The following is a 26,327-nucleotide window of genomic DNA, read 5'->3' as shown; positions in this document are numbered from 1 at the left end:
CTGTGTCCCCTGTATTGGCAGGCGGATTCTTAACCACTGCACCACCAGGGAAGTCCCTCACTCTATTATTTTTAAAAACAGATTAGACCCAGAAATAAATGGAAAAACAAACAAACAAAACCCAGCCAGACAAAGGCATTCATTTGCAAAGCACAGGAGAGCATAGGAAGTCACAAAGATGTGCGTATAAATGGACTCAGCGCCACCCGTAAGCTATTTTGTACTCAAAGCACTGAACAAATGCAAACAAAAAATTGATAATCATTGTGTTCAACTAAACTTGCACATCTACTACTTTTCAAGCAAGGGGGGATATCTGATGGGGTTTATTAGCAAACAAAATACTTTCAAATAAAAAGGTTGAATGTGGCTTGAGGGGTAAAGCTGGCAAAACCCACATATGCCTACATTATGACCAATAATTTCACTTGGTGAAGACTTATGTTTTAAAATGTCTACCACAGCATTACAACAATGATAATTAAAAACAGTTTAAATTTCCAACAATTAGTGAATGGCTAAATAGGTAATATTATAAAAATATTACACAGTCATTTAAATTTTTGAATAATTTTAATGACATGAAATGGTCACAGTATACAAAATATTTAAAGAAACAATCACAATACAGAATATAATTCTATATTGTTGAATATAATTTTAATTATATAAAAAGAAAAACAAGAACATACTAAAAGGGAACTCAAAGACTGAAAGGAAATATTCGGAGATCCTAAAAGTGGTTGTCTCCTATGTACGGGTATGTGTATATACACGCACTTCCTACCTCTATACGCTGAGAGCGCCTATGCACAATGACACCCAGAACGATGAGCACCCCAGCACCCAGACCTTAGGTTCTAAAAACCACAATTCACTAAAAAGAGTGAGGACTCCTTGGAGAAAGACTGATTCCAGGGCTGGAACAGAGAAAATAGAAGATGAGCCTAGAACACCTTGCTGTGGTGGAAAGTAAGGAAGCACTCAAGGAGTAATTGGGGACATCTCAAAAAGATGCAAGCCAGCTTGAAGGGGCTTCTATTAATCTGAGACAATTTTAAATCAAAATAAATAATGACAGTAACAGATCATAATTAATTGAATAAAATTGGAGAGCATGAATCCATACTGATATAAATGAATAAATAAATGCTAAATAAATCAAGGAGAAGGAATGTGGATAAATAATATTATAAAAATATTATGATGTAGTAGAATGCCAACTAATAAATACAGAAGGAATGATTCTTTAAAAAGTGGTTATCTCCGAATTGAATACACGTATACATTTTCTTCTGTACACATTTCTATCTTGTTTCAGCTTTGTAAAATGAGCACGTACTTCTTTTGTAAAAATACTCAAAAAAAAAAAAAAACCTCAACAGCAGCCTGAACAAACACAACATAATGCACATCTCTAGAGCAATCTCTAGACCCATTTTTAAAAGGAGAACATATGCATAAAACCCCCAAACACATGAAGCAAGTGTGTGTGCTGTCCTAACCCATCCGTCTAGAGAAGAGTTCAGATGTCCTAGGCAGGTGGCTAAAGTTAAAAACAAAACAAAACAGCAAAAACAAAAAACCCACCAGAGGCAGCACTGAGATTTACGGAAATTTTGTTTTGGTCTTACAGTAATGATGGGAGTGAAGAGATGTGACGAGGACCCTTGCTATGATGCCAATGACAAATGGTTCACTGATAAGAAGAAATGGGGAGGGCGACAGGCTGTAGAACAGGTCAATATTGGGCTGTCATGAAGCCATTTGAGACATATAATTAATCTATTACTCACCTGGCATCATCATTCATTGTGGTATGGTCAATAGGTGCCATGAAGCTCAGAAGCTTGCTAAGGACGTGAAACCTAATAAAGTAGGAAGCAAACAGGCAGCAACATTAGTAACTATTAACCTAGAAAAGGAAATACACCCTACCAGGTAACAAACTCCAGAACTGATCACAGGTATATCTGGCTCCAGAGTGCAACAGGGAACAATTCATAGACACGAACCACTCACGACCATAAAGACACTTTTTCCTTAAAACTACAGGAGAAACGTGTGATAAAAGCACATTGTGAATGACAGTAGTTCAACAGAGCTCCAAAGCCCAAAAAAAGAGTAGATACACCTGTGCCCCTGAGCAATATACTACCCCTTAAACATCACTCCAGACAAAAGACAATGAGGAGTTGACTACCTCATCTTCCCCTCCTCTACATACATCTTAATCATTTTTCAGTGTCATTAAAGCTACCTACTGGCAGTAGCACAGGTAGTGGCATAACATTCAAATGGAACACCTCACCACCACCATCACTCACTAGCTCCCTGAGTCAGAAAAGGCTTCTAGAATCACCTTCACTCACTAGCGCCACCGGGTCTTTCATTTCGCCGTTTTTTTTTGGGGGGGGCTGCATTGGGTCTTCGTTGTTGTGCGCAGGCTTTCTCTAGCTGTGGCGAGCGGGGGCTTCTCTTCACTGCGGTGCGCAGGCTTCTCATTGAGGTGGCTTCTCTCGTTGCGGAGCACAGGCTCTAGGTGCGCGGGCTTCAGTAGATGTGGCACACGGGCTCAGTAGTTGTGGCTCACGGGCTCTAGAGAGCAGGCTCAGTAGTCGTGGCACATGGGCTTAGTTGCTCCGCGGCATGTGGGATCTTCCCAGAGCAGGGCTCGAACACGTGTTCCCTGCATTGGCAGGCGGATTCCTAACCACTGCGCCACCAGGGAAACCCCTCGCCCATCTTTAAATGATGCGTGCAACTGAGTACATAACAAGTCTGATCCCTAGATCTTCAGTCAAAGTATTACAGAAATTTAAGTTATGTCACCTCCATCTCCCACCAATAGAAAAAAGGGGTATTTTTGTACAAAGTGCTTTGAGATCCTCTGGTGAAGGGGGGCTGAACAAATATTTGACCTTATACAGAAGAAATTACACCAAAGAGAATTCAAAGAAGGTATCCCTTTCTGTTCATTATAAAAGAAGCTGAAGGACAAGATGCATAGTATATTGGTTGGCCAAAAAGTTCATTTGGGTTTTTCCATGTTACGGAAAACCCAAATGAACTTTTAGCCCAGCCCAATAAAATTCTAACCAGAAAAACTGTTCTTGGGCAAAACACTATCCACAAAAAAATATGATATAAATATTTTCACATGTGTAATGTTTTACAGTTTTAAAAACATTTTTACACACATCAAAGAATTTGATTCTCTACTACACCACCAATAGCCAAGCCTCCCAAATTTCATTCATTTTTTTAACAATTGAATTTAAAAGAATAATAGTGATGAGATTTTTCCCATTACCAAGAGTAATACAAAAAGCATAATTCATTACAGAAAATTTGGAAAACAAACCAACTGAGCACACACAAAAATATATACATAGTTCTTCCACCTAGAGAAGAACTGTTATTAATATTTATTAATATTATTATTTTGTTAATATTTTGGTTATTATGTTCATTTTATATAGTAATCCATATACACACATAATTTCATATCTGTTTTTTCACTTAGCATTGTATCTCAAAGCTATATACAAAATTCCAGGAATAGAAGTACCATAAATATATTTTCATATATTTGAACATTCATATTGCTTCCAATTCTTCACTTTTTATAAGATGCAACAACAAAATATCTGTTCACTATACTTTTTTTAATGTCCGCTATCTCCTAATTATAAAAAATAATATATAATTCCAAATTCGGAAATGTATAGAGAGCTGACAAGTTCCCTGTAGTCCTATCCCCCAGAAATAATCACTGTTAATCATTGCTAAGTTTGTCTGTGGCATTCTCCATATATAAGACAAATATAAACTTTATATATTTTCACATAAAAATGAGACTGTAATATACTTAATATTCTGCATTATGCTTTTTTCCACTTTGTCATATTCTATTCTTTTTCATAGTTACAGGATATTCTGTCGTGTCAATATATTATAATTTATTAAACCTCCTATTGATAGGCATTATACAGTCTATCCCCTTTAAAAACCATATTAAACAGTGCAAAAGTGAAGACTTTTTTAAACTTTTTTAGAAATTTATTTTATTGACACATAGTTGATTTACAAAATTGTGTTAATTTCTGCTGCATAGCAAAGTGATTCAGTTACACACACACACACAAATTCCTTTTCATATTCTTTTCCATTATGGTTTATCGCAGGATATTGGATATAGTTCCGTGTGCTATACAGTAGGACCTTGTGGTGTATCCATCCTATATGTACTAGTTTGCATCTGCTAATCCCAAACTCCCAGTCCATCCCTCCCCCACTGCCCCCCACTTGGCAACCACAAGTCTGTTCTCTATGTCTGTGCGTCTGTTTCTGTTTTGTAGATAAGTTCATTTGTGTCATATTTTACATCCCACATATAAGAGATATCACATGGTATTTGTCTTTCTCTTTCTGACTTAGCTAACATGAAGATTCTTACATATAAATTATTGTACGTTTGTTCACACATTTCATGGGATAAATTTTGAGATGTGTAATTGCTTTGCTGGTGAATCGAAAAGTATGCATATTTAAAATTGAAAAAGTAAGGTAAATGCCCTCCCAAAGGTTACGTTAACGTACAAGAATATAATTATTTACATAACCTTTTTATTTAAGTATAAAGCGTAAGTACAATTAATAAATATATTTTAATGTCTTTAGACTTCGCCAAACTTTACTGTTCATCTGAAAAAATGAAAACTATTCTTGGCTGTGTCCAAATACAGGTTTAATTTACTGTCTAGACAAAGACTATGAACTATACCTTATAGTTGTGTTGTCCAATCCGGAGTCACTGGCCACACGTGGCTACTGAGCACCTGAAATGTGCCAAACTGAGATGTGCTCCAGATTTTGAAAACTTGAGATGAAAAAAATGTAAAATATATCACTAATAATTTTTAAAACAATAAATTGTTGAAATAATATTTTTTATATATTGGGTTACGTGAAATATATTATTAAGTTCACTTGTTTCATTTTTTCCCCTTTTTAATTGTGGCTACTAGAACATTTAAAATTACACATGTAAAGATATTTTTATTGGATGGCACTGCTCCGTGGAATACCTTTACACTTTAATAAAATATATTCAATAACTATTAGCTGCATGATGAAAGACAGGCTTTAAGAAGTAATCAGATTTAGTAATGTGTACTTAATACAATGCATTTTACCTAATCTCAGTGCTACTGAGGATGGATGCATGTTTTAGTATTAAAATACCTTTTACCAACCATACTAAGAAGAGATAAATATAATTTTGTTGCAGAAGAATAGACAAACACAAAACACAGTATGACACTTCATTATTAAAGGCCCGAGAGTTTAATTCACTTACATTATGAATTCTGCTTAAGTCATGATCAAATCCACTTACAGATAATGCTGAGTAAAAGACTGATAATCAATAATTATAATTACTTCCCAAAACCAAAATATTTTTTTTATAAGTTATTTTCTAGCATCCAACTAGCAAATTGCCACACCCAGTCTGACCAGGATGATGCCACTGACCTGCTACCATTTAAACTAAGGTTTCCACAAGGTGGTGTTCATCTTTGCTAGGACATTTCTTCTCTCTCCAACCCTATCACACAGAGCAAAGCTTGCTCACTGGTGGAATCTAGTACCAGTGATGACAGCTGGCACGTCCCACCAGCTCTTCCAGGGGTCTAATTTAAGGAAGTTATTTATGATATTCTCATCTAGCCTGGGCCCCTTGTTAAATCCGTCATGGCAGAATTCTAATGGAGCCAAGGTATCATTTTGGTGTCTGCAAAGGTCCTGGCCAGAGAAACAACTCAATAGCCACAGGTTAGAAGCATGGGCTCTGGAATCAGACCAACTAGCTCAAATCCAAGTTTGTGCTTGTTAGTTCTGTAACGCTGGGTGAGTTACTTACCTTCCGAACTACTTTACATAAATTAGCTAATTCAATCTGCATAACAATCCTATGAGATGTGCCTTTTATCATCATGCTAGGTTGACAGATGAGGAAACTGAAGCACAAAGATGTAAAGTATCTTGCCCAAGGTCTAAAGGCCAGTAAGTGGAAGTGTCAGATTTCAAACCCGGACAGTTTAGCATCACAGCCTATGCCTTTTCTACCTCGGCATGTAAATTGCTTTGCAGTGCCCAACAGAGTTTTATAAATGTTAGTTGTCGCTATTGCTAACAAGATCACTCTGATTCTGACCACATCCCACACATTCATGTTCACAAAGAGAGCCAGGTGAATACGGATGATAAAACTGCAAAACAATTCAAAGCACATGACCTTATTTATTACTTTTCTTTTTACTTATTTGGCAGTAATTTTAGGCTTATAGAAAAGTTGCAAAAATAGTGCAGAGAACTCATGTATATCCTCACCTAGCTTCCTCTAATGTTAACAGCTTACACAAATATAGTGTAATTATCAAAATTAGGAAACAACATTGGTACAATACTATTAGGAAACAATTAATGTTGTTAATTGTTTCCTACAATACTATTAGGAAACATTTCCTACAATACTATTAGGAAACAGTTAACATTGGTACAATACTATTAACTAAACCATAGACCTTATTCAAACTTCAACCATTTTTACCCTGGTGTCCTTTTTCTTTTCCAGGATCCAACCTAGGACCCCACATTGCACCTAATTGCGGTGTCTCCTTAAGTCTCCTCCAATCTGTGACAGGTGCTTAGGCTTCCTTATTTTTCAATGACTCGCTACAGTCTATAAAATAAAGTCCGAATTCTGAGCGTGACCACAATCTAGCACTCACTTATTCATACAGCCTCATCTCCTGCCATTCCCCCATACTCACTTTAAGTCTCTGCCAAAACAAATGAACTGCAGTTCCCAAAATGGACGTGTACACTCTCAAGTCCGTGTTTTGGCAAACATTATTCTTTGTGGCCTGTCCCTAGGCTAACTCTTCCTAGTCTGCTCACTTCACACTGAGAAGTGTGGATGCTGCACCTTACAGAGAGTCTTACCTGACAAGCGTGTTAATTTTACTGTTATAATCATCCAAAAACATGTCTACGAGGCACTACGGTAGACGGCTAAGGCTGGAACTGTCTTGAAAAACCAGTACAATGCTTGCCCTCAAGGGACACACAATTATAGCTACTTGCCCTAATAGTTTTAAAACTCATAAAAATATGACAATGTAGAAAAGGCATTTTTTCCCACTCTGTTCTTCTGAAGAGTGTATATTTGCAACAGCAACATCAACAGATAAACACGAGAAACCAAAGAAACTAACGTTTTCGAATGCTTCCTATGTACCAGACATATTCACCTTGTTTTGATCCTCAAACCAAATCTATAAAGTAGGGATGAGTATCTCCACTTATTAAATGAGAAAAGTGAGGCTCAGAGAATAAAGACCAACCAAAATCATGGAGCCAGACAGAGCCAGTCCCCTGATTTGAAATCCCAGGCTCCTCCCTCTAGACGACATTTAAAGCCTCACAAAGCTATTAAATTAATTAATCACAAGTACAGTTGATCTACAATATTATTAGTTTCAGGTGTACAACACAGTGATTCAATATTTTTACAGATTATACTCCATCTAAAGTTATTATAAAATAATGGCTATATTCCCTGTGCTGTACAATATATGCTTGCTGCTTATTTATTTTATACACAGTAGTTTGTGTCTCTTAATCCCATACCCCTATCTCACCCCTCCCTCCTTCCCTCTCCCCACTGGTAAGCACTGGTTTGTTCTCTGTATCTGTGAGCCTCTTTCTGTTTTGTTATGTACATTCGTTTGTTTCATTTTTTAGATTCCACATACAAGTGATAACATAGAGTATTTGTCTTTCTCAAAGCTATAATTTTAAAAGCACAGTATTGGAGAGAAGTCTAATCTCAAACTTAAAGAATAGGTACTTAATCAGCCTGGTCAATTACAAAGTACTAGTAATAGCATTCTCCTTTAAATCCTTCCGGGGCGGGGGGAGGGTGCAGAAGAGACAGGTACAAAAGAGGCATGTATGTGAGTGAGTAAGTAATGAACATTCCAGGAGGAGACTGATCCAGTCTTGGAATAATAACAGCAATAATAATGATAGGAATGATGGCAACAGACAGGTATATAGTGCTTGCTGTGTCCCTGGCACTGTTCTAAAAGCTGTATGTATACTTACTCATTTAAACCTCACAGCAACCTTACAAGTCTCGTACTATTATCACCCCCATTCTACAGATGAAGAAACTAGCACAGAGAGTTTAAGGGTCTTGCTCGGAGTAACTACTAGAGTGTCATATCCCAGACTGTCAAAGCTGGGATTCAAACTCAGGCAGTCAGGCTCTTGAGACCATGCTCTTAACCAGTACACTGAAAACAAACTTGGAGAAGTATGAAGACTTGGAAACTTCAACATATGAAAAAACATAAACAAATTATAACAATTTAACCTGAGATTTAGGAAAAGTGACTTTCAATCAAAAGATAATGAAAAGCTACTTTGCACTTCTGCGAAGTTAAAGAAAAATAAGCATTTCCTGATGAGTTTTGTTAAATACTAAAACAGGTTAATTGAAGTAGTGAAATCTGCTTCTCTGAAGATATTTAAAAATGAGACAGATCCACATTTGTCTAAAGGGAATTTAATGACAGGCAGGCTCTAATAAGGATGTGGGATTAGCTATCTGCCTAAAACTGTCCTAACACAATGAGTTTAACATTTTTTTTTCAATGTGCACCTGAATTACAAGTAGTTTCTTTGACACTGAGGCCCTGTGAGAGTGATATTATGTAATATATAAAAATAGTTACAAGGAATCTAAGTCTGAAAGCATAGCAATGTCACTTCTACTCTTGCCCCATCTTTTGTCTCCATACTTTTAAGACTCCTTCAAGGGCTCACAGGGTTGAGGGCTTTCCTACACTCAGAAATATCTCTCTGTTCTCATACAAATTATATTCCTCATCTCATTTAAGCACAGTGTTAACATTCTCTGGAATCCTTCATTTTTAGCGTATTGCGTACATGTATGGCATCATGAAAATGAAGCAATATAATTCTATGTCTAAATAAGACTCCAAAATACAATTTTTATATTGTTCTAAAGAAATCATTTTTTAAAACTAAGGCAATTTCAACGATCTTGTCTTATTTCCTTATTATTTCTCTTTCAGGGAAATGCAAATATCATTTAACCCATCCATTCACAACAGAAGAACAAGAAGTAACTGAAACTATCTTTCCGTTACAGAGTAAAAAAAAACGGAGTCTCAAAAAGCTTCAAACATTGCTTTAGTTATTTTTCTGTTCCTTAAAAACAGAATCATCAAAAGAAATAGAAAAATGATGTAACAGCCAACATGCAAGAGAAGAGGTAACAACACACAAGATTAACATTTTTTCTAAAAAGTAACTCACCGAAGTTTCCTTCCTTTGCTGGCTTTCCTATCTACTTTCTTGTGGATTTTGCTTCGTAACTTCTGGATTGCAAGCCATTGCCTAGGAAATTCACAAGCGATGTTATGCATCATCACTAATGGAAATAGTTACATGTATCGACAAATGGGAATTTTTCTCACTAACAACACTGCAGAAAGAAATCATCAACCTACATCAACTTCCTCAAGATAGTCCGGGGGACTAATCAACAGAAGAGGATTTGTGCAATGGCTTAAAGAAACAAAAACAAAAACAAAAACAAATGGCAGCTGGGAAATTCTACAGCAAATTTGGTTAACAATGCTCCTTAGTATTTGGAGTTACTGTGACAAGCACTAAATCTACCAGTCTTCAGGAAAACCCATCAAATTGAGTATAGTTGCTTGGGTTTGCTTTTAATGTTTTAGCTGCGAGGCCTGTTCTATGACTAATACTGCAGCTGCTGTTTGGTTTGAGCAATGAATTCTTTAAATCTAATTTTCCCATTGTTAATACCCAAGTGCTTTTTCTTGTGCTTCCCACTTTTTGCTAAGTGTTAAGAATTATCCACTATTGATACTAGTTTTACAGTCATTTTATTTATTTAATTTTCATTTCAGCTATAATATTTCAGAATGTGTTGTTCAAAGGTAAGGGCTTTTTTTCCCGCAATACAATCTCAATACCAAGAGCCCCAATATAATCTCAATACCACTGTCACACCTAAAAAAAGTTGACAATAATTCTTTACTATCAAATATTCACTCTCTAAATTTCCCAGGTAGTCTCAATTTTACAGTTTGTTTGTTTGAATCAGGATCCAAACAAGATTCACATATTCTGCAGTCATTTTATTTTATTTTTATTTTTTTAACATCTTTATTGGAGTATAATTGCTTTACAATGGTGTGTTAGTTTCTGCTGTACAACAAAGTGAATCAGCTATACGTATACATATATCCCCATATCCCCTCCCTCTTGCGTCTCCCTCCCACCCTCCCTATCCCACCCCTCTAGGTGGTCACAAAGCACCGAGCTGATCTCCCTGTGCTAAGCAGCTGCTTCCCACTAGCTATCTATTTTACATTTGGTAGTCTGCAGTCGTCTTAGATTAAAAGAAATTAATTTTTCAAATAAAAGATACTGGGCTAAGAAAATCTTCATATATTGCTCATATGAACAAATGTGGGGGAAAAAAAGGAAAAACAGCAGCAGCTAGTCACCTTACCTGATTTACACAATGAAAATTTAACATCAAAAAAAAAAAAATCCAGGGAAATCCAATTACTGTAATCTTAATATAATCTTAATTACCATAATCTATTTTATTGTAAAGTCAGATAAATGTACAATATAATCACCACTTAAATGCAATTTGCTCTATCACATTAAATTTATGGTGAACAGCTCTCTATAGCATTCCAGAGATATACAAAATATCAACATCCTACCCTAAAATTCATATGTTTTACTCACATAAAATTATTTCATCAACACAAATTTTTCATTGTGATCTCAAAATGCTGCTCTGCCCCAGAATCCCATTCTGATACTTGCAGCTTTTGTTTCCTTTCATGCTTTTGCAAATTATGGCTCATGGCTATTTAAATGTACACTATTCATTAGGTAGCACTCTAAATGTCCTTTTTATTTTCCAACCACAGAATGAAGCATACACACAAGGGCCTTCCTTCACTACTTTCCATTCTACCCTGACATCTGGGTAATGCCGCCACGTTCCATTTCTAATTGTGCAGCAGCTTTCACTGAAGGGGCGGAGGTCTAAATTAGGGCAGACTCTCCCAGAGCAAGGAACCTGTTGTGCACAGTGCCACGTCCTGACAGCTGAGACCACGCATTTGGGTGGATGCTTTTTACCCACTGGTCAGAGATTGATACAGATATAATCACAGCCCAAATCAGAGAGCAAAGAGATTAAGAAGGACTTTGTGAAACAAACCCTAAAATAAACACCTATAGGCATTTTATAATCTCTTAGTCAAACTGCACTTAAGGCAATGTAGGGTAAACAATTTCCATCACTTTGTCTGTCTAGCTCTTGTTATCTAGCTTACCTTTTTCTTTTTGGCTGTGCCGCAGGACTTGTGGGATCTCAGTTCCCTGACTAGGGATTGAACCCGGGCCACGGCAGTGAAAGTCCGGAATCCTAACCACTAGGCCACCAGGGAACTCTCAACTTTTATAACTATAGGGCCAATCATTGCGTTGGAGGCTGAATTAAGGAGACTCAGAGGGAAAAACTATTATACAGGTTACTTGTATGAATAGAAAGCCATATCTAAATTACCTTCCCATGGCCACCTGATCATTGGGATCCAAGGAGCTGGTCTTCCGTTCTATGAGTTCTCGAAGGAGCTAGGGGAAAAAGGAAAGCAAGTGATTTATTTATCATCTCCCAGAACCAACTGACTTTAAAAGGGCACAGGAGGGATTCTGAATGGCATAGTGACAGCTCTAAACTACAATCAATAAGGGACAACTCAGTGGCAAGAGCATGACTGAATTCCCATTAACCCTTTCATATTTATATATCTTTAAAAAGAGCTATAAGCAATAGCTGAGAACAAAGTCCATTTGAAAGACTTATTGTACTGCAGTTCATTTCAAATGGATCAATGAGTATGCAACATTCCCTTCATTGTTTTTATGATTAGTTTTGTCCACCTCATCGATACCAGTGGAGAATCTATAAAAGGTCAGGTGGGAAGGGCTGGGTGGCAAAGAGGAAAACACATCAGCTTCTCACCAATAGGATAATGGTACATGGTTAACTTCTGACCTACAACCTCCAGCAGTCAGGAAGGTCTTCCTTAGGCAAAAAGCCTTTATTAGATATAACTAAAAGTGTGGACTTCACTCTCTTGCTTTCCACAGCTGGTACCCTAGCATGCTTACTAATAAATAATTTAACCGTATATGACACCAACACATTCACAGCCGCCACAACTTTGAGAAGGAACCTAAAGAAAGTCGTATGTGCGTACTGGAAACACAACACAGACAGCCGGTCTCTCATCCCCACAATTAACTCCATGGGAACTCTAAATCACTCTCCTACTCTCCTCTTAGTACTGGGTATTCCACCACATGCAATCAAAGCCTAAATCTGTATCTTTCACACAGACTGAAGAATTTGCATTGGATCTCAAAGTCCCAAGTGAGAAGAAGCAATGGATTTAAAAGTTAAACACTAAAGAAGGAGAATTTGAAATTACAATAATAAAACTAGATATCATCTCTCCTACACAAGTGCAGGGAAACAGCAACAGAGATTAAAATTCCAAAAACCTTCTGAGAGAAATCCAAGGGAAGACACTAAAATAAACTCCTTCCTGCTTATCACCTGTCAATAACACAGGTTTGACTTTAAAACTTGTTTCTTCACAAAAATAAGTAATTATTTTGTAGGTGAGGCATGGGAGCAATATAGATAGTTCATCAAGTTAAACAGCCAAAGCCTGTGGGAGGATAAGGACGGAGCGATAAATTCCTACGAAAGTAGTTCACTCTCTAATTGTCATTTGTTTATGTAAGTAGGCACTGGAAGAAGTAAAACAAATTTGTAAAAATATTCATTTCCATATAGGACGAAACTTTATTGCAAAAGGGAAAAGGACATCTCAATCGCAAATAAAAAACCTCCTGTGATGTTTTCTCATTTGCTTATTTTAGACATTATTACTACGATGGCAATTACGTTTAAAAATGTGGGGAGCAGAGGCCTCTGGTTTATTATCACTAGAAAACAGCAAGCTATTTCTCTGCCCTGTTTATCTGATTGACTCCCAACATCTTTCTGGCAGCCAATCTATCAGTTTATCTCCGCTACTTCATCACAGTCACTTCTGGCAGCTAAATACAAGATCCAAATCCAGTGTTACACAGACATATGACACAGGAACCCTATGTAACACCGTTACTCTGTAAACAGCTGCCCTTAAGGCTAAGCCAAAATGGGCTCTGGTTCCTAGTCAACATCCTGTCAAAAGCAAGGTTAGGGGAAGGGGGGTGGGGAGAGGTTAAAAAAAGAATCTTTTTTTCTTTTAATAAAAAAGGAGAAGAGAAAACAAAATAAAAAAGAAGGAAAATAATGGAATCAGTACATCTCATTGCCCTTACCTCGTTCCAGCCACATAAGAGATAACAGCCACAATTCCTGGTTTTCCTAATAGTCTCTGATCCCTTGAGACTGGGGCCATCACGGCCACTGGGAAGGAGCGCTCAGGGAAGGCTGCCCCAGCACAACGTGGGAGGCTGGAAACGGGAGCCGCATGACCGCAGTGGGTCTGTTACACTCGCGGTGGTCTCTGCAGTTCCAACACCAAGCTGGTGCAGCATTTACTCTCAAGCACCCTGTGTACTTTACATATTCTGGGTTGCATTTTCACTACCCAAGTGTCTCACAGCTATTCTTAGTCATTCACAGTTAGGAAGAGAGTTTTATTGGTCTATCTGGCTGAGTCTAGTTTATTCAGTCCAATGTTTCAGAAGACCCTTTGTGTGCAAGGCAGGAATAAGAAAACAGCAAGAAAATAAGTAAACAAATGCTTCTCGTGGCTATTGCTATTTCCCACAGCTCTGACTATCACTGGGCTTAAATTTAATTAGGAAAAATGCTTTCAAAAAAGTTGCCGAAAAATGAAGTTTTAGGGATACTGCTGAAGAACTTAGCTTTGCTTCTCAGTTCAATTTTCATAGCTTAACTTTATGACCAAACTTTTCCATTAAAATTCCGGCTTCTGTTAGTTACTGGAGCTTTTTATTTCAACAATAATGATACAATAGTCCTAATTTTCTATGTGATTTGGAAAATGGAGAGATATATGAAATATTTTTGTTCCAGTCTGTTATAATTCCTCCAGAGAGTCAATTCAGAAAGGCTTGATTGTTTCTCTAGTTCTAGGGGAAAATCATAGATGTAGGCTGGGTTTCCACGTCAGCCCACAAAAACCTATTTAACCCATAACAACGTTATGTGAGGAATGGCACCGATAGTACTATTCAGAATCTAATCAACATTTATAATACTTTGTCTGGAAAAATGCATGCCAGAATCAGTTAAAAATGGCACTTTGAACACATTAGTCTATCTCTTCTCCCTTCTCAACTCCTCTAAAAGACAGCAGAGGGAAAAAAATAAATGTATTAATCTGCAAGAAAGAAGAGAAAGGGCTTCCCTGGTGGCACAGTGGTTGAGAATCTGCCTGCCAATGCAGGGGACACGGGTTCGAGCCCTGGTCCGGGAAGATCCCACATGCCGCGGAGCAACTAAGCCCGTGCGCCACAACTACTGAGCCCGTGCGCCACAACTACTGAGCCCGCGCGTCTGGAGCTTGTGCTCCGCAACGATAGGCCGCGACAGTGAGAGGCCCGCACACCACGATGAAGAGTGACCCCTGCTCGCCGCAACTAGAGAAAGCCCTTGCACAGAAACGAAGACTGAACAAGCCAAAAATAAATAAATAAATTAATTAATTAATTAAAAAATAAAAAAGGAAAGAAGAGAAAAGGGAGAGCTAATGAGAGTAGCTTTTCACAAAATTTTCAAAGACAGTCAGGAGATGAAGGAGTAAAAGGAAGTTATCACCCAAATGTCCAGAGGGAATAAAGGTGAGGGTAGAGCTAATGAGGCCCACAGAATCCCTGTGAGATGAGCTCTTGGAGGGCAGTTACCCTGACAGGTGGAGAAGGGGGTGGGGGCAGAACCACAGGGCTTTCTCCATTACCCCACACAGCCAAGTGACTACCCCACAGCGAGAAAAGAAGCTTTATTCTCTGGAAAAACTGAGCCACAAAAGCTCCATACTGAGAGATACGAGGCACGGAAGGCTGAGATGGGGCATAAGGGAAAGGCTCGACGCTCATCTCTAGGACCTTCTGTCTCCTTCCCCCATCCTCTACACAGCACGCTAGCACCATGTGTAAAATTTCCTAGGCAGGAGAGCAGAGGGGCCTTTTCTGGAGAAACTGCATGGTCATCCCCCATCTCCCCAGAAAATAAGATATCCAAGTTCTGACAACCAAGACGTTCGTTCACAGCAAAATTATATATAAAGGAGCCAAAAAGCTCTGCCCAGGTTTCAGAGACACTTTGGAGTGCCTTACTCTGAAACACGAAGGGACAGTTAAGGATCACCAGCATCTGAGGAAAGCTTCAGACACAGACCAGAACAAACAGAAAAAAAAGGGACTCAAGAAAGCAATGCAGAGAACAAACGCACACAAAAAAAAAGAAAGAAAAAGAAAAGAAAGAGAAAAGAACGATGGATGACCTCAGAGAAGTGAGAGAAGACACATTTCCACAAGAACGGGATGCTATGAGAAAAGAATAAAACAAGAAATTAAACGCAAAACAGAAATATTTAAAAATTTCAATAGAATAACTGGAAGATAAATGTACAAAAATCTCTTAGATATAAAACAAGAAGGTAAAAAGATGATATTCCCTTGATTATTTATGAGAGAAGAAAAAAACTTAGAGGATAATCCAGAATGTCAAACACCTGCCTAACAAAGGCTAGGAGAAAATTATTAATGAAATAATTTTTAACACTTCCCCAAATCGAAGGACGAGAATGAACCCACCACAACCTAGTGCAACCTAGTGCAATGAAGGAAAAAAGACCTTTTGTAAGACACATCATCATGAAATGTGGAACTCCAGAAGCAAAGAGAAGATCCTAAATGGTTAGAGGAAAAATAGGTCACATGTAAAGAGGGTGTCCACATGGCCCCAGCTACCCCAGAGTCCTGGTTAATGCCTGCTGTTCTGCTATTCTTTCAGGCTAGCACCTCAAGGGTCCTAGTTCTGACAATGAGTTATACAGTCACCCTAAATATTAAGGACTGTAAATCTAAATGGGATTAGACATCTCAGTAGCAATAACGGATGCCAGAGGACAGCAGAGCAAGGCCTTCAAAATTCTGAGGAAAATGACTGTCAACCTCAAGTTCCATACACAGCCAAAAGACTAACCAAGTATGAGAGTTACATAAAGCATTTCACATAGGCAAGAACTCAACAATTTACTTTCCACACACTCTTTCACAGGAAGCTGTGCCTCAGTAAAATGAGAGCATACGGCAAGAAGGACGAAGACAGGAGATGTTAGAAAGCAGGTCTACCTCAGGAAAGAAGTGAGGCAAGTCCCAGGACTACAGATGGCACAACCCCAGAGAGCCTGTCCCAGAAAGGAAGAGTCCAGGGAGCTCCAGGAGAAAGGGGGAAAATGATAGGTTAAGTACATCTTTTAAAAGCGGGTATTATTCGCTCTAGGAAAAAACAAATTTGTAAGGAAATGTAATCATAGTACATCATTTGTGAACATTTATTTAATCATAATATTGGAAACAATTGTTTTCACAAACTGCAACAATAAGTACAACAGGAGAATGGAGAACTGAAGTATCGGGAGTGAGGAGGGAGCAGGGCCTCACTACCACAATGGGAAATCAAGAGAGGATTTGAAAAATGACAGACATCAATAAATCAACAGTCATATAAACAAGTCATTTAAAACCATGTAAGTAGGACTTCCCTGGTGGTGCAGTGGTTAAGAGTCCGCCTGCCAATGCAGGGGACACGGGTTCGAGCCTTAGTCCGGGAAGATCCCACATGCCACAGAGCAACTAAGCCCATGCGCCACAACTACTGAGCCTGCGTGCCACAACTACTGAAGCCCGCTTGCCTAGAGCCCGTGCTCCGCAACAAGAGAAGCCACCACAATGAGAAGCCCGCTTGCCTCAACTAGAGAAAGCCCGCGCACAGCAACCAAGACCCAATGCAGCCAAAAATAAATAAATAAACAAATAAAAGTGTTCCCTCTTCTAAAAAAATAAAAACATGCAAGTAACTATATAAAGAAAAAAAAAAAAAACCTTAAAGTATCAGAAGGTTTTACCCTCCAGGACTTCTCAGCACAACAGTATTTTAACATTTCTTAGGTAATGGAGAACCCAAGAAGAGTCTGCCGGTATTTATTTAGCAATGTCCAGAGGAAAGAGTATAGATGTTTCTGGAAAATCCTTCCAGTCTGCAAATTCACACTGAGAAATTTTACAATTCCTACAGGACAGGAGGATCAAGGATATACTGATTAAAGCTCTTATGAATATTTTTCTGTTCCCTAAAATAAAACATGAAAACATACTAGAAATAATACCAATAACATTTATTTTGATTTGCTGCAGATAATGCCAAATAACTGTTTACAACTTTATTGAGCTATAATTCACTTACCATACAATTCACCCATTCAGAGTGTATATAATTCAGCACTTTCTAGTAAATTCAGAACTGTGCAAGCATATTTAATTTCAGAACATTTTCATCCCACCTAAAAGAAACCCCATACTAGCTGTCATCCCCAGCATCCACCAGCCACATACCCCCAGTTGCCCTAAGCAACCACTAACCCTTCTGTCTTTATAGAGATGCCCATTCTGGACATCTCATATAAAGAGGATCATATAATATATGACTGGCTTATTTCACTTAACAGGTTTTCCAGCTTTATTCACATTGCAGCATATGTTGGTACTTCCTTCCTTTTTATGGCTGAGTAACATTCCTTCGCAGATGCCGTGGCATCGTCCACTGCTGCGTGGAGCCACAGATGCAGAAAACAAGCTTACGGTCATGATAAGCGGGGAGTGGGGGATAAACTGGGAGACTGGGAATGACACATACGCACTACTATATATAAAGCAGATAACTAATAAGGACCAACTGTATAGCACAGGTAACTCTACTCAATACTCGGTAATGGCCTATATGGGAAAAGAATCTAAAAAAAGAGTGGATAGGTGTATATGTATAACTGAATCACTTTGCTGTACACCTGAAACTAATACAACATTGTAAATCAACTATACTCCAATAAAAATTCTTTAAAATTTCATGTTTGTAATAAAATTGATCATACAGAGTATTTTTGTATGATGTGCATAAAAAAAATATTCCTTTGTATGTATATGCCACATTTTGTTTAGCCATTCACCATTGAGGGACATTTGGGTTACTTCCACTTTATGGCTATTATGAATAATGCTGCTATGAACATTCATGTACTAGTCTTTGTGTGGACATATGCTTCCATCTCTCTTGGGTTTATACCTAAGAGGAGAATTGCTAGGTCATGCAGTTAACTCTACGTTTAACATTTTGAGGAACTGCCAGACTGTCTTTCAAAAATGCTGCATCACTTTACCTTCCCACTACCAGCATATGAGGGGTTCAACTTCTCCACATCCTTGCCAGCACTTGCTATTACCTGACTTTTTCATTATAGCCACCCTAGTGGGTGTAAAGTATTATCTCATTGTGGTTTTGATTTGCATTTCCCTGACGGCAAATGAAGTTAATCATCATTCTGTGCTTACTGGCCATTTGCATATCTTCTTTGGAGAAATATCTATGCAGATGCTTTGCCTGTTCTTTAATTAGGTTGTCTTTTTATGATTGAGTTTTATGAGTTCTTTATATACTCTGGATACCAGTCCCTTATTAACACCCATTCTGTGGATTGTCATCGAAGTTTTTAACTTTGATGTGGTCCAATTTTTTCTTTTGTCATTGGTGTATTTGGTATTGTATCTAAGAAGCCACTGCCTAACCCAAGGTCATGAAGATTTACTCCCACGTTTTCTTCTAAGAGCTTTATAATTTTAGTTCTTATATTTAGATCTAGGATACAGTCTGAGTTAACTTTTATGTGTGGTATGAGGTAGGGGTCCGACTTCATTCTATTGCATGTGGATATCCAAATGCACCATTTGTTCAAAGACTATTCTTTTTTTTATAGATTTACTTTTATTTGAATACATTGTTTTTTGTGCTTTTTTTTTTTGGCTGCGTTGGGTCTTCGTTGCTGTGCGCGGGCTTTCTCTAGTTGCGGCGAGCAGGGGCTACTCTTTGTTCTGGTGCGTGGGCTTCTCATTGTGGTGGCTTCTCTTGTTGTGGAGCACGGGCTCTAGAGCGCAGGCTCAGGAGCTGTGGTACACGGGCTTAGCTGCTCTGCAGCATGTGGGATCTGCCCAGATCAGGGATGGAATCCATGTCCCTTGCATTGGCAGGCGGATTCTTAACCACTGCGCCACCAGGGAAGTCCCTTCAAAGACTATTCTTTTCCCCATTGAATTGTTTTGGCACCCTTATCAAAAATCCAAGTAATTTTTAAAGCATTTGGTTTTATAGCCTCATATTCCCTGGCTTTCTGAATTTGTAACCCACAGTTACTGGCTCCTACCTCTCAGGTTTCCATGGTTCATAGCCACAGACGCTTGAGATGGAAAAAAGGTTGGGGCAACCCTGTATGTAACTTACTTAGCCTCGCCGAGTCAGGATTTTTCAAACTCCCTCCCCAATACATAGCACATGAAAGAAGTGCAGTCAACCCCTCTTACATGTGTTTCAGCCCCTCCCTTACTGATAGATATAAAAAGCGGATTCCTAAGGCTTGGGTTTACTCTTCCTTCAGCTTCCTCTCTAGCTCCCACAGGAATTCTTACTGAAGAAATATCTATTTCTGCTCTAACTCCTGCTTTACTACCCTTTTTTTTTAAGTTCTCAGATCTCCAGTCTTTCAAATTATACCCAAAAGGAGTCATCTGCAATTTTCATACTATATTTGAAGCATACAAAAGATAAATTCACATATACTATATTGTCCACACCTATAGTATAAAATCGCCATAAGATGACCCACTGTCCGTAGGTAACTATTTTTTCTCTGTCCCCTTTGCACATTGCCCACTCACTCCTCAACCAACTCTGCACCACCCAACTGTTCTGGCTCCATTATTCTACTGAAACACCTCAGGCCCAGGTCTCAAGATGCCCGGGTCTAATGGACATCTGTCACGACTCATCCTTCTAGACTTCTTGAAGCAGCAAGTGACGCTGGACATCTCACCTTCCTGAAACACCCTTTTCTTGGCATCTTTGAGGCACCTCCTTCGTTTTACGCCATATTCAGCCAGCTCCTCTACCCAAACATTAAATGCTAACATCACTCAAGACTCAGTTCCAAGCTTTCTTTATTTTTTAAATTAATTAATTAATTAATTAATTTATTTATTTATTTATTTTTGGCTGTGCTGGGTCTTCGTTGCTGTGCACAGGCTTTCTCTAGTTGCGGTGAGCAGGGCCTACTCTTTGTTGTGGTGCGCGGGCTTCTCATTGCGGTGGCCTCTCTTGTTGTGGAGCACGGGCTTCAGTAGTTGTCACACGCATGCTCAGTAGTTGTTGCTCACAGGCTCAGTTGCTCCGCAGCGTGTGGGATCCTCCCGGACCAGGGCTTGAACCTGTGTCCCCTGCATTGGCAGGTGGATTCCTAACCACTGCGCCACCAGGGAAGTCCCAAGTTTTCTTTTCTTCTCACTCCATATGCTCCCCCCCCAAGAATTTCATTCTATTTTCAAGGCTTCAATGACCTAAGAGTTATCCCTGGAATTCCTTTTCCCTTACACTCAATATCTAATCTATCTCTGAGACTTATATATGTGATCCACCAATTCATGAACCTGTCTATTTTTCTCTATCTCCGTTGCCTGTACCCTAGTATAGGCTATCATCATCTTCATTCCATAAACATTTAGTACAGTGGGGAAACAATGAAGAACGAAACAGACGTGGTCTCACCTGAGTTAGTGTAACGATTCCTGACATTTACACTTGCCCCTCCTTCATTTTGTTCTGCTCCTTATAGTCAGAGTAATATTTTCAAAATGCAAGTATGCCAGAGTATAAAATTCTTATTGCAGCCTAAAGGCCCCTTTACCTACGTCTCCAGCCTAAACTTCCACCTTGGTGCTCCAGTCCCACCAGCACTCCTTTTGTACCTGAAATGCTCCCAGGCTCGCTCCCATCATGCAGCCCTTCTTTGCACCTGCAACTGCCTGGAACATGCTTCCCTAGCCATTAACCGGCTTACATCCCACCTTCTCTCCTCATTCGCTAAATCTCAGCTCAACCACCTTTTCCTCAGGAAAGCCTCTCTTAACTGCACCCCTCTATACGCATTCACGTGATGTTCTTGCTGTACTTAATTTACATTTTATTAGTGGATTACATGTCTATTGTCTATTTCCTCCACTGGCCGACTGTCTACCTCACAGAGAGCAGAGAATGTATCTGACTGTGCTCACCACTCTATCCCGTCCACTGGCCATAGAAGGAGCTCAATAAACATACATACACACACAGGGGGAAAAATTGCTTCTGGCAGAAAATACCAAATTTTTGTTTACTTTACCACACACACACACACACACACACATACTCCTTCTGTTTTTAAACAAAAGGAATCGTACTTTGTAATACCCTGCCTCTAATCCAGAGCACCACTAGCTACCCAAGCAACCGAGGAACCTCCTTGTTTTTATCACTACCCATTACCAGCACTTCCTCCCCCAAACAATATTCTCCTTCTCTCACATCTCACACAGGGCCTAGAGAACTGGGTGGTTTAAGTGGGTAGGAATTACCCTTTTTTTTTAACCATCCCAAGAGTACCTGAATTTAAAAAAACAAAAACAAAAAACTATTTAATCCAAATGAATGGAAAGATCTTAAACACCTCTCATTATTTTACTGTTAAAATGATGCAGATCTAGCCTCCCTCTTGGGTCTCATTTCCCAAAGAAAAAACTTGGTTCTTCTCGGGAAAAGAAGAGGGGAAACAGATCTTTTGTGCTTCCTCTAACCACCCCCCCACACCCTGACCCCTTCCTGTAGTATCTTCAAGTTGGTTTTTTACTACAAGAAAGGTGTCTTGACATCTTTATAATAAAGATCTGAATTAATTTCAGTATAGCGTTTTCTATTTAAATATCTTTTATCTATGAAATAGGTTTGTCAAATCTCAGTTGCAGGTTTCCATCTCCCATTTTCTGAGATCTCATGTTTCCAGATATGAGCTTTCAATTCCGTGAGTGAGTGCGCCCCATGGTTCAATGTAACTGTAAACATTTGCCAATGAGTCCGTAAAACGCCAGGGCTTTGGAGTCTGACATATCTGGGTTCTGAATTCCAGCTATGCCCGTTACTAGCTGCGTAGTTTGGGACAAGTTATATGACCGCTCTGAGTGAGACTCAGTTTCCTCATAATAACTGTACCTCATAAAGTTGATTTGTGATTTTAAAAGATGATAAAAGTAAAGCACTTAGCAAAATGTAAGTATTCCAATAAAGAGAAACACTGTCAACATCAGATAACAATACTCATCAGATAATCACAAAATGCAATTTGGGACAAGAAAATTCAACACCTTCCAGAGCTGAATCACGACAGCTGCTAACAACAGCAATGAACAAGTACAGTAATTCAATGTTCCTTTCTACTGGTTGTCAACAGTGGATAACAAACAAGACATGAAATGAAGGAAAAGCAGAATGGAAGGAAGAAAATGTAAAAAGCACAGAAGATTCACAAAAAATAGTGAGTCAATACTTGCCAAGTAGGCTATTACTTGCAGAGCTTTCCCAAACTAGGCCATGCTAAATTGGGGCAAAAGCGATGCTCTCCCCTTATCATTTATTCTATTAGGACAACTAACTGCTCTTCCCTTTCCATGATCTGTGACCACCCCACCACCCCTGCTCCCCCAGTCCCCTCCTCCTCAGCCTGCCCCTCAACCTCACCCTCCAGATCACCCTCTCTATCCTTTTGCAAGGGCCTGGATCAAATGCCATCTCCTCCCGGCAGCCTTCTCTAATTCTCCCAGAGACTGTTATTAATCTCTCCCTCTCCTGAATTCTTTATCACCCCCTCGCCAAGCACTCTGGTTGTCTAAGTTCATGTCGTCTCCCTTGCTTGGCTGTAAGCGTCTTGAGGGCAGGGTACACTCTCACTCAAATTCTCTCCTCCCACAGAACTCCGCACACGGCCTCGTACACAGTGACTATTCAATGATATTTCTAAAAGGAAAGAGTTGAGTTCTAGATATTGTGATCAAAGATGAAAAGCACCCAACTTCTGCAGTGGCAAGTACAATATTTACCAGAATAATAACACAGGGAAGAATGGAGGGAAATCAGGGTGTAGGAATAAAACCCAAGTGCATCTTACTACTGAAGTTACAGATAACCCACCTTTGCTTACTAAAATCAGAAAATGTACAGCTAGAGGCTACCACTGAAAAAGTTAGCTAACTCTGCCTCACTGCCCTTGGTCTCTAAGGATTGATTAGTTTTTCCACTTTCTGATTCAGTGTTGCCTCGTGCCTCCACTCCAGAGCTGGAGCTAAAGGCCTGTGATTTGGAAGGGATGATAAATCCATTCACTGAATAAAGTCACACTGTTTTCTCAGCACAAGTTCTAAAATATTTCAAAGGCCATGATATTTCACTTGGCTTGGCCATTTGGGTTAAAATTTATTAGTCAAAACAGAAAACTTTCTCATCAGACCCCATATGTTCCATTAGGTGTGATATATAGTGTCTCCCAATGTCTACTTATTAACTACAAGTGTAAGTAAATCACTATCAGTATTAGGTTCTGATGTGTGAAGACAGAGTGAGAATTAGGCAATTCGACTGCTAAAGAACTTCTTTTTGCCAATTTGCTTTTCCTTTCTTTTTCCTACACATAAAAAGAATTGTACAAGGACTAAGTGACTGCATTAACCCACTCTTCCTAATCTATACCAAAAGTTACAATGTGCCAGGAGTGCTATTGTTTAGAACTTCCAACAGCCCCCATTTCCAGTATTCTGTCCCTTGGTCACCAGGCAGATGTCCTGGTGTGTGTGTATATGTATATTTATTCTATCTATAAAAAAGGTGAGGGGCTTCCCTGGTGGCGCAGTGGTTGAGAATCTGCCTGCCAGTGCAGGGGACACGGGTTCGAGCCCTGGTCTGGGAAGATCCCACATGCCACGGAGCAACTAGGCCCGTGCGCCACAGCTACTGAGCCTGCGCGTCTGGAGCCTGTGCTCCGCAACAAGAGAGGCTGCGATAGTGAGAGGCCCGCGCACCGCGATGAAGACTGGCCCCCGCTCGCCGCAACTAGAGAAAGCCCTCGCACAGAAACGAAGACCCAACACAGCCAAAAATAAATAAATAAATAAATAAAAATTAAAAAAAAAAAAAAAGAGGTGAGGAGAGGGCTTATATATCCTTTGGGACACCAGCTCAATCACTGACTATTTCTGGGCATTCTTTGGCAATGATTCTTTTAATGACACCATACAATATATCGTTTGTACCGAAAGAATAAAGAGGGAGTCATTCAGAACTAGAGAAGATCTTACTAAAAAGGATTCACAAGTAAGAAACCAAAAGGGCAGTACCAACTTGTATTCTGTAATTATGTCCTTTAAGGATTAAAAGCCCAGCTGAAACAAACCTCAACCTCTCTTTCCAGGATTCAGACTCCAATAATTCTTCAGCCCCACCAGGATCGATAACCCATTGATCCTGCCACCTTTTCAGCATGCCTCCTCCTCTCCTCACATGCTCCCTTCTCTCCTTACTCAGGTGCATGTAATTCCACAGTCCATCAGGATAGTCACTCCTGGTAAACATCCTCGACTCCCCCGCACGCTGTCCCTTTGTCATACAGATTCACAATCCCTTGAGGATTGATGTGTCTTGGAATCCAGAACTTTCTCGATTTGGGGGAAGGTGATACAGTGTATATACCATAAATGTCCCAGTAAAGCCTGGGGCAGCAACCCGAAGTCAAACACATTAATATATTTCTGCAGCAAAATACATGAACATTTCCACTAAGTGGAACAAATAAAAGCCTTATAGGTTTATATAGCTTCAGAACCATTCAGATCAGATGTTGCCACCACAATGTTCTACCAAACTTACCAAAACAAACAAAACAAAATACTATGAGTTTTCAGAACTCTTTGAATTTTGAGAATTGCAGATAAGGGATCATGTACCTGTACTTCCTTGGCAAAACCCCAAACCATGTTAAATCTCAGTACCTGCATCCATGTGGCTGAGCTGACTGGAGAAAAAGACAAGAAGGAGTGAACTGGTCTCACTCACTTTAAAATCATTTCCACCAGCCTTATGTGGGTCTTCAGCGCTACCGGATAACTCCACTCGTTTCCCCATCTACTCACTCTCCCGCTCGCTTAGGTGACTCTGCCACACCTCCTCCTTTCTCAACCTCCAGTCCCTGCACTCCGATAAGAACCTCCACATGCTCCCACCCCACAGCTATTTGCAAGAGCAGCTACACACCTGCCTTCCCTCCAATACCTACGGACGAACTGTCCATCAGACCATCCCCTCTCTACTGTGTACTCACCAGCAATTCTGACCTCATTCCTGAAACATGCATGCTGTCCTCTACTGGATCATTTCCATCAGGAAACAAACAGCATACAAAGGACATCTACCTTAGAACCAAACAAAAAACTCGCTCCTGACCCTCTGCTACCCCATTTGTTCCCTTTAGCACAAGCCGCCTCGAGACTGTCTACACTCACTGTCTCCAACTTTTCTCCCTCCGTTCTCTCTTGAACCCGCTTCATCACTCTACCAAAACAGTTTTTGTGAAGGTCACCAATGGCTTCCATGGTGCTAAAACAAATGGTCAGGACTTCCCTGACGGTCCAGTGGTTAAGACTTTGCCTTCCAACGCAGGGGGTGCGGGTTCAATCCCTGGTCAGGGAGCTAAGATTCCACATGCCCCTCGGCCAAAAAACCAAAAACATAAAACAGAAGCAATATTGTAACAAATTCAATAAAGACTTTAAAAATGGTCCACATCAAAAACAAAAAAAAAATCTTAAAAAATAAATAAATAAAACGAATGGTCAATTCTCACTCCTTATCTTACTTGATCTATCTGCAACATTTAACATAGTATGTCACTCTCTTCTTTAAAAAAAAAAAAAAACTTTATTCAGATACCATTCACATACCA

At 39.4% G+C, this 26,327-nt stretch overlaps 1 protein-coding gene across 3 annotated transcripts in view; it reads right to left on the bottom strand.

Moving 5' to 3' along the window:
• The window catches only part of AATF (apoptosis antagonizing transcription factor), a 103,282-nt gene that overhangs the window by 22,180 nt on the left and 54,775 nt on the right, over nucleotides 1-26,327 (bottom strand). The window contains exons 9-12 of one of the 3 annotated variants that reach the window (XM_082373957.1): nucleotides 11,723-11,790; nucleotides 9,415-9,495; nucleotides 4,787-4,882; nucleotides 1,818-1,868 (exon numbers count right to left, since the gene is read on the bottom strand). In XM_082373957.1, the coding sequence (XP_082230083.1) occupies nucleotides 4,831-4,882; nucleotides 9,415-9,495; nucleotides 11,723-11,790 (201 nt within the window). In that variant the 3' untranslated portion in view covers nucleotides 1,818-1,868; nucleotides 4,787-4,830. Of the gene's footprint in view, nucleotides 1-1,796; nucleotides 1,869-4,786; nucleotides 4,883-9,414; nucleotides 9,496-11,722; nucleotides 11,791-26,327 lie in introns of those variants that run through there. The other 2 variants (XM_082373955.1, XM_082373956.1) reach the window with 2 other exon arrangements.

The sequence above is a fragment of the Balaenoptera borealis genome (assembly GCF_965194805.1).
Source record: "Balaenoptera borealis genome assembly, chromosome: 20".
Taxonomy (NCBI): Eukaryota; Metazoa; Chordata; class Mammalia; order Artiodactyla; family Balaenopteridae; genus Balaenoptera; species Balaenoptera borealis.
The sequence above is the reverse complement of the archived record's forward strand: the minus strand, read 5'-3'. Positions and strand labels throughout refer to the sequence as shown.